The 9,645-nt window shown below is 42.9% G+C and overlaps 1 protein-coding gene across 4 annotated transcripts in view; it reads left to right on the top strand.

Annotated features, from left to right (window-relative positions):
* Positions 1–8: 8 nt before the first annotated feature.
* The window catches only part of COPA (coat protein complex I subunit alpha), a 42,594-nt gene continuing 32,957 nt past the window's right edge, over positions 9–9,645 (top strand). For 2 of the 4 annotated variants that reach the window (XM_077886616.1, XM_077886614.1), the window contains exons 1-5: positions 9–162; positions 2,788–2,901; positions 3,080–3,153; positions 7,096–7,176; positions 9,373–9,449. In XM_077886616.1, coding sequence (XP_077742742.1) covers positions 123–162; positions 2,788–2,901; positions 3,080–3,153; positions 7,096–7,176; positions 9,373–9,449 — 386 coding nt within the window. In that variant the 5' untranslated portion in view covers positions 9–122. Of the gene's footprint in view, positions 163–713; positions 940–2,787; positions 2,902–3,079; positions 3,154–7,095; positions 7,177–9,372; positions 9,450–9,645 lie in introns of those variants that run through there. The other 2 variants (XM_077886615.1, XM_077886618.1) reach the window with 2 other exon arrangements.

The following is a 9,645-nucleotide window of genomic DNA, read 5'->3' as shown; positions in this document are numbered from 1 at the left end:
AGGTGGGGTGGGTGGGGGCGCCTGGGACCGGAAGTTCGTGTCGGCGGAGCTTCCGGGAGCCGCGGCGGAGCGGCGCTGACGTGGAGGGAGCCGGGGGCGGCGGGCCGCGGCGGGCCTGAAGGATGCTAACCAAATTCGAGACCAAGAGCGCGCGGGTCAAAGGTAGTGGCGCGGGCCCGGGGGCGCTGCGGGCGCGGGGGGTGGGCCGCGGCGCTGTGGCGGGGGGCGAGAGAGGCCGAGCGGGGCCCGGGGCCCGGGGGGCGGGGCGGGCCGGCCTGGCGGGGCTTCTGCTGCGGCTTTCTCCGGAGCGGCCCGGGGGTGCGCGCGGCTGACCTCCGAGGCCGCCTCGGCCTGCCCCCGGTGCCCCCCGGTGCCCCCCGGTGCTCCCCCCGGGTCCCCCCTCCTGGGGCCGCCGCTCGCGGCTTTGCTCCCGCCGCCCGGGCCGGCGATGACCCTGCGGTGACCCTGCGGTGACCCGGCGATGTAGGGAGCGGGCCTGGGGCCCTGGGGCCCTGGGGACGGGGCCTGCAGGCGTCCCGCTCGCATCCAGGTTCAGCGTTTGCTCGAGCTCGGCGGCGCCACGTCCACGTCCACGTCCACGTCCAAGTCCGGTGCCTCCCACGGACCGTGGTTTCCTGCGAGGCCCGCGACCCCGGTGAAGTCTGTACGGTTGCCGCGTGGACACCTGCAGTTAGAACTTCAGATGAACCGCGAAGGGATCCCCGAGTACTGTCCGCTGTTAATCCGACCTTTAAGTTTAACGCGGCGTCTTCATTCTTGTTCCCTAAATAATGGCAACGCCCAGGCTTTGAGTTATTAGCAGAGGGAGGCTGCGGGCAAAGTGGCCGGAGTGGCCGGAGTCGCCGAAGTCGCAGTAGTCGGTCCCTTAGGATGTCAGAGGGGGAAGGACACAGAAGTAAGGTCTTGAGATGTTGAAACGTATGTACGTACGTCTGGAATATTTAGTAAGATGCAGTAGAACAAGGTGTATGGGAGCGTGGGTGTTTGGAGTCCCACGGGCTGGCTTGCTTGCTCTGGAATCCTGAACATCCCGCAGCAAGAAGTATGATCTTGGGGGACCTACTTAAGGTTCCCGAGCCTCTACTTTCTCATCCCTAAAATGCAAATAGTTTTCTCTTACAGAGAGAATTAGAATAAGATAATCAGGGGATCCCTGGGGGGCTCAGCGGTTCAGCACCTGCCTTCGGCCCAGGGTGTGACCCCGGGGTCCTGGGATCGAGTCCCGCGTGAGGATCCCCGCATGGAGCCTGCTTCTCCCTCTGCCTGTGTCTCTGCCTCTCTCTCTGTCTCTCATGAATAAATAAGTAAAATATTTTTTAAAATTTTAGGTTAATAAAACAAAACAACAAATAACCAATTAACACCTGGGTTCAGTGACGTATGCAGATTCATATCTTTGAAAACCTGGTGAGACTGTAAACCCCTAGTCTTTTTGCAATCAGGTAGTATCTACAAAAATGTTAAATGCACGTTCGCTATTCCTGAGCAATCCTACTTTCAATCCTACGTTAGGGATCCATTGTCACTAGAATAATTTTAAAATGTGCTACAAAAAAAAAAAGAAAAGAAAGAATAATAAAAATAAAACGTGCTACACATTTGTGTTTTGCTGTTAGAAAGAATGAGGTTATGTTTATACATACTTAATGAGATCCAGGGTATATAGCTAAGCAAGAAAAGACATTGGCACAACATATTTCCATTTTCACAAAATGATAAGGTTTGCATTAGAAATCTGAAAGGAGGGGATCCTGGGTGGCTCAATGGTTTAGCCCCTGCCTTCAGCCCAGGGTGTGATCCTGGAGACCCAGGATCAAGTCCCACATCGGGCTCCCTGCATGGAGCCTGCTTCTCCCTCTGCCTGTGTCTCTGCCTCTCTCTCTCTCTCTGTCTCTGTCTCTCATGAATAAATAAAAAAAAAAAAAAAAAAGAAATCTGAAAGGATACACTCCAGACTCTTAACAGTTGTTACTTCTGTAGACTTCCATTTCCAGTTGTGATGGAGTAAGAGACCAGAGTTACCTTTTCACCTTTAAACAGCTGCACAACTAAACAAAATTGTGAAACAAAGGTTTTCAGGTATGACAGGCAGTGTAGGAGAGTGATTCTTGAGAGAAGAGAAATAAGGTGACTCCTATGATTGTTTCTACCTGGAGAGTTTCCAGGCCGTGACATATGGGAGGGGGAAGAGCGCTGTGACCTCATGGAGGAGACAGTTTAGAGTTCAGGGAGGTCAGGACGGCTATAATTTGCTGGACAGAATAGCAAATACCACGTGGAACCCTCTGCAGGCCTTTGAGTCCTAATCTGCATATGCATGTGAGGAAATGACCCAAAGCCTGGGAAGGAACCTTTGGAGAGAAGGCAGAGTAATCCCCTGAACTCTCTTAGAGCTGGGAATAGTTTTGTGTTCCTGCTAGCCGGAATGGAAAGGCCTCCTGATACTTACTGCAAGGCGTCATCTCGAGACCTCGGGTGCTATCACCTTAATAGTGGTTCCAAATTAGACCTAGACTAAAGGCTCTTACGGACGACACTAACAAAACTAAAAGCACACTTTAAAACAAGTAACCTCACAATATCTTAAAACAAAGTTTATCTGTCTTTAAGGGAATATAACAAAAATCCAGTGCCTAACAGCATAAAATTCATAACGTCTGGCATCCAGTGAATTCCTAGGATTAACCGAGCTCTTTGTTTTCTTCTCTAAATTGTGGCCCATACTTAGCTAATTGGATCATTCCCTGTTTGTTTTTTCCTCCCTAGGGCTCAGTTTTCACCCCAAAAGACCCTGGATCCTGACCAGTTTACACAATGGGGTCATCCAGTTATGGGACTACCGGATGTGTACCCTTATTGACAAGTTTGATGAACATGATGGTAAGATAACAGTTTCTTGGAGAAAATTAAAGAACTATAAGTATTTATTGTCTTCTGGAGTGGTTTAAGCTTTAAGATTAAAGAATATGGAAGGACTGGATCTGAAAACTCCTGAATAAGAATTACCTTAGAGATTATACAGCTCTCTTAAACATATATTGCCTGCTTTCTTCCCCAGGTCCAGTACGAGGGATTGACTTCCATAAGCAGCAGCCATTGTTTGTCTCTGGAGGAGATGACTATAAGATTAAGGTACAGGGGCACCTGGGTGGCTCAGTGGTTGAGCGTCTGCCTTTGACTCAGGGGGTGATCCTGGGGTTCCGGGATTGAGTCCCACATCAGGTTCCCCACAGGGAGCCTGTTTGTCCCTCTGCCTATGTCTCTGTCTCTCTGTGTGTCTCTCATGAGTAAATAAATAAAATCTTAAAAAAAAAAAAAGATTAAGTTACAAGGGATCTGTTATGACTGGGAGTAAGGATAGGATTTGGGATTTGGCAATTATGGAAGGGACTAAAACCAGGATGTCATTCATACAAAGCTCAGGCTTCTGATGTTATCAGGGACCCTTACCCAGCAAACATTTACTGAATACTTACTGTGTGCCAGACACTGTATTATTTTTTGGGAATTCAAAAATAAATAAATGATCTCTGTTCTCAAGAACTTTTATCCTAATGGAGGAGATACACATATACCCAAAATAATAGACATATAGTTTGGTGGGTGATACAATAGATAATGAAAGTGAAATTGGGAAAGACAGTCCACATCCAAAGACAAAAAGGCATAGGTGACATACATAGGTGAATACATATGAGAAACAGTAATTTTGTGTGAATAAACTCTGAAGAAAAGGTGAGATAAGGGCCAGAAGATGAGAGGGGCTGGATCATGGGTACCTATTTGCAGTGCTCAGAAGTTTGGGTGTCATCATATAGATAACAAAGAGCCGTTATAGGGCTTTAAGTAGAGAAGCGACATCAGATTCGTTTTTTTTAAAGATTGCTTGAGTGGTAGTATAGAGAAAGGATTGGATGAAGTGGACAAGCCTCAAGGCAAAGATGCCAATTAGGAGACCATTGTATAACCCAGTTGGTAGTTGGGCAGGACCTGACCTCAGGAGGTAGCGTTGCAGAATGGAGAGGTGGAGATGAGAGCTTAGGGAACGGCATCAGTGAGTCTGCTGGAGGGATGGTGGGGGAAACAAATGAGATGAAATTTATTGCAGATATCTAGCCTAGGTCACTGGGTGCCATTCATCAGGAAAGGAAAAACAAGGAGATATAGTTTCTGGAGTGTTGGGAGAGAGGATGGTGTCTTGGTCTGTTGGGGCTACTGTAACAAAATACCACAATGTGGGCGCCTTATAAACAACAGAAACGTCTCACGATTTTGGAGGCTGCAAGTCCAAGATTAGGGTGCTAGCATAGTCAGCTTCTGGTAAGGTCCCTCTTCTAGGTTGCAGATGGCTGACTTCTCTCTGTGTCTTCACATGGAGGAAGAGTGAGGGATCTCTGCAGAGTCTCTCTGATAAGGACACTAACCCCCTTTAGGAGGGCTCCACCCTCAGGACCTAAGCACTCCTCAAAGGCCCCACCTCCTCATTCCTAAACATTGGGTGGAAGGATTTTAACGTAAGAATTCTGGGCAGGACATAGACATTCAGTCCATAGCAGATGGGTAATGAATACTGTCTTGAAACATGAGTTTAAGGTATGTAAGGGGAAAAATGCACCTGTGCTGGAGTCCTCTCTGGGACCTGGCATTGTGAAGGAGGGAGCCAAAGCAGAGGTGGTATAAGGTATCCCTCTGGGATTATGTTGAATGGGAAGATAAGCTGTCATTTAAGAGCTAGAGGAAGTAGAGTTGTATAGGAAAGAATGATTTTAGAGGTTGGAGATGGAACAGGCAGAAGCCTGTGAGATGCCAAGGAAAGAGAGAATTTTGGGAAGGAGAAAGTGGTCGGAATAAGATACGGACCCAATAACCTTTGGATTGCTTAATTAGGAAGATCTTAGTGATCCGGCACCTTAACATAAAGTGAGGGAACAGAATATAGGAGATTCTTTGAAGAAGCTTGACTGATAAAGGCAAAACTAGAGCAAGAGGCTTGGAATATGTAAAAAAAAATCAAAAATTTCTTTTTACTTTACAAGATGTTTTCATTAAAGCATGTGTATCCAATCAAACTAGTGAAATTTACTTCACGAAAAAAGTTGACAGTTTTTTCAGAAGCCAGTTCAGAAGGTTATGCTTTAGATTACACAGCAGAACCGAGGTGACAGGCATGACAAGTGAGGGCTGCCCACAGAGAAAGGAGGTGTTAGGATTATAGGAAGGACAGTCCTGTTTCTTAGATTTTGGCCCTGCATCCTGGGCACAGCTAGTGGAGGCTCAAACCACCTGATAGAGACCTCAAAAGCTCTTAGGGATTTCACTTTATTGTAATATTTTTAATAAAGTATTTGTTATTTATATTGATGACCATTGACTATCCAGAATGGTTAACTTGGGTTCCTTTAATCTGTTTAAGAAAGGAAAGACTGGGTGACATTTAAGGAAAAAGATTTCCCCAAAAATCATATTTTTAAAAGAGGATTATTTTTCATTAATATGAAATGTCCACATAGATAGGCAAGTCAGTAGAGACGGAGGTAGATTAGTGGTTGTCTGAAGTTGGAGGGGTTGGAAGGAAATGGGGAGTCACAGCTATAGGGTATTGTTTTGAAGGGGATGATGATAATGTGTTCTAAAATTGGTGGTGATGATGGTGGCACAGCTCTGAGTGTACTAGAAACATTGAATTTTATATTTTAAATGGGCAAATTTGGGGGGATTTGAATTATTTCAGTAAAGCCATTAAATAAAGAAATTAGCTAGCTGGCAGGTGTGCGGTGTTACTACAGGAAGCCACAGATAGCCAGAGTTTAAAAACCCTTTAGGTCTTTATAAGAATTCATGTTCTGGAGTTTGGTAGAGGACTATAAAGGAGTCAAGATAGTTTGAAGCTGGAAATGTGGAAGTTTAGGACACTGAACTCTGTAAGGAGGAAAAAAGTTAAGAGAATGGTATTTATGATATGATCTAATTTCTGTGTGGCACTCAAACTCCATTGGGTACATGTATTTTATTTATACATAATTCAGCAGATGACAGTGAAAGTATTGGGATACTTTCATGTTTCGTGTTCTCTTTTCTCATTTCTACAAATACCTGTTGAGCACCTCCTCTAAGTGTTAGCTGCTGTATTAGGTACTAGGGAAATAGTGTTGAGCATGGTGGACAAGGACTCTGCCTTTAGGGATTTCACATTCTCGTTTGGACAATCATACTTTCAGGTTGTTTGAATTTGTTACAGGAAATGGTATTACCTTTTGTAATTTGCCCAAAAAATTGAAAAAAAATTTTTTTAAAAAGATTTTACGTATTTATTCATGAGAGACAGAGAGAGAGAGGCACAGACACAGGCAGAGGGAGAAGCATGCTCCATGCAGGGAGCCTGACGTGGGACTTGATCCTGGGTCTTCAGGATCAAGCCCTGGGCTGAAGGCAGCGCTAAACTGCTGGGCCACCTGGGCTGCCCTGAAAGTTTAAGTAAAAATAGTAACTAGTTAGTTTAGGGATGGTAGATTATAAGAAAATTTTAAATGTTAAAAATATAGAAAGCCAAAAAGCCAACTGGTCTCGTAATTGTGCGCTTTTTGGGTGGTTTTCTGGATGGGAGTGCATACTTTTAGGTTTCTGGTCCTGGTTTAGCATCTTCCTCAGTTATGTGCATTGATATCTGCTACTTTGGTAGTTGGCTCAACTTTATATCTGAATATGATGTCTTTTTGGTTAGCTTATCCTAGCTGAGCGATGTAGTATTTTCCATAGTGACGAATTAAAGTCTGTCTGCCAAGTACAGACCATGAATATATGGTCATCATTTGCCACCAAGTTAGCAGTCTAAGTGAAGATGATGCCATATGTTATATTATTGTTTCCTTTAGAGTCATGGTGTTTGTCCTACTTTTTTCATCCTGAGCTAAGGTAGTAGGTAATGTACTAGGGGGTCAGTGTTCAAGCTAAGAACACAATTATGCAGTAGAAAGAAAAGTTAAGCCCTGGATAAACCTCTTGTTTCATGTTATTAAATAGAGATGGCTTCTCCCCAAGCAATATACTATTGCTTACTTGGATTTCTCTTTGCAGGTGTGGAATTACAAGCTGCGGCGCTGTCTCTTCACATTGCTTGGGCATTTAGACTACATTCGCACCACATTTTTTCATCATGTAAGTAGCCATGGTGGCTCTAGTTGTAGAGCATTCTTCAGTTTCCTTGTGGGAATCTTCTACTTCTCAAGAAGCCATGCTTTGATAACAGAATTACTGGAGTTCTTTAAGTGGCTCTTCTAGACTCTGTGTGGTGTTGACCTTTCTGCTTTGTTTTCCTTCTGCAAAAGGAGGTACTCAGGGTTATATTGAATTTAACTTAATTGGATTCATTGGACTGTGTAAGGAAGACATTGGTTCTCTATAGGGAAAAGTAGAGATTTGATTTCAGGTTTCCTGAGCTAGTGAACGAAAGTTTACAGACTAATCCCATGTGGAGTGTTATTAAGTAGGTGGGTCTGGAGGGATGTAGAGGTTAGATGCCATTGTGATGAGCTAATGTTTTGAGGCACTAACAATCAATTCTATCCTAGGATTTTAGGCTATAGTAGAGGCTGTTCCTCTAGCCAGGCTTTCTACCCTCCTTGATCTGTCAGATATCCTAGAAGACAGATACTGATTTATATGTAGATTAGAGATTCCAGCCTCTTAATCCAGTCTATAATTCTATGCTATTAGATTTAATTTATACTGTTGTTTTTATTCTCAGTAAACCTTAAGTCTCTTGAGTTAAGTTAGAATGTAATGAAATAAGAGTTTCTAAGTATACTTTATTTTTTTGTAATATTAAAAAGAAATTAGGGTAAAATGATTGTAAAATTATAGCTAAAACATTTGAGAATGATTAGCCAAAGAGGCAAAATAATTATATTCTGAAAACTATAAAGCACTGATGAAAGAAATTGGAAATGACACAAAGAAATGGAAAGACATTCCGTGCACATAGTTTGGAAGAACAAATACTGTTAAAATATCTATATTCAAAAAAAATAAAATAAAATATCTATATTCTCCAAAGTAATCTAAAGATTTAATGCAATCCCTATCAAAATACCAGCATCATTTTTCACAGTACAAGAACAAACAATCTTAAAATTTGTATGGAACTACATAAGACCCCTGAGTAGCCAAAGTAATTTTGAAAAAGAAAGCTAGAGGTAAAAAGAAAAGAAAAGAAAACTAGAGGTATCACAATTTCAGACTTCAAATTTATTACAGAGTAGTAGTAATTAAAACAGTATGGTGCTGGCATAAAAATAGACACATTGATCATTGGAATAGAATAGAGAGCCCAGAAGTAAAACACACAATTATAAGGTCAATTAATCTTGGACAAAATAAAAATGAATATACAGTGGGACAGTCTCTTCAACAAATGGTCTTGGGAAAACTGGACAGCTACATGCAAAAGAATGAAACATGACCATTTCCTTTCACCATAGACAAAAGTAAACTCCAAATGGATTAGAGACCTAAACATGAGACCTGAAACCATAAAAATCCTTGAAGATGGTGCCTGGGTGGCTCAGTCGGTTAAGTGGCTGACTCTTCATCTCAGCTCAGGTCTTGACCTCAGGGTTGTGAGTTTAAGCCCCACATTGGGCTCCACACTGGTGTGGCACCTACTTCAAAACCAAACCAAACCAAACCAAACCAATTGTTTTTACATGTTATTTTCTGCTTCGGTTCCTGAGATGGGAATATTTTGAGACTGGATGGTCTGACAAGAAATCTGATCATAGAAGTTTCTTATAGAGGATCATATGGGAAGGGAGGGAAAAATAAAACAAGATGAAATCAGAGAGGGAGACAAACCATAAGAGACTCTTAATCATAGGAAACAAATGAGGGTTGTTGGGGGGGGTATGCGGTAATTGGGTGATACATTATATGTTAGTTAATTGAATTTAAATAAAGCAATAAAAATAACAATGTTCTAATCCTAGAGTTAGAGAAGACCCTCTCAAAGGATCTTAATTTACAGGACTAGTAGTGTATAAATAGAAATACATTTATGCACACACATATAAATAAAAGTAGGTATGGTATGTATTATTTGTCTCTCAGAATCCTTTATGCTTTTGCCTGACTTCTCTTCTGAAATCTCCAGGTGAAAGTGCCATTGTGGGAGAAGCTGGTAGAATGGTGGGGAGGACACAGCGAGGCTGTGAATCCGAAGATGGGATCCCTTTGCTGGTTCAGCTGAGACACCCAGTAGTGGAGTGTTTCAGAGCCTGAAAGTACATGTTTGTTTAGTGTTAAAACCCTTTGTCTGAAAACAAAGCAAAACAACCCTTTGTCTGGATTATCTTTTAGGAATATCCCTGGATTCTGAGCGCCTCGGATGATCAGACCATCAGGGTGTGGAACTGGCAGTCTAGAACCTGTGTCTGGTAAAGCAGAAGATGCAGCTGAGAGAGAGGCTTCATTCTGCCTCCTATATTCATAATGAGCTTTTCTCTTCAGAGCAATCATTTCCCTTTCCCAGTAGGCCCTGCCTGCCGATTAATTCCTGATTGTCCCTGTAGGATGCTTTTACGTACAAAATGATAAATACAGAGGCAATCTTGTTAATAATGTATGAATCTG

Source organism: Canis aureus, chromosome 38 (assembly GCF_053574225.1).
Source record: "Canis aureus isolate CA01 chromosome 38, VMU_Caureus_v.1.0, whole genome shotgun sequence".
NCBI lineage: Eukaryota > Metazoa > Chordata > Mammalia > Carnivora > Canidae > Canis > Canis aureus.
Note: the sequence above shows the minus strand (reverse complement) of the source record. Positions and strands in the feature narration are given on the sequence as shown.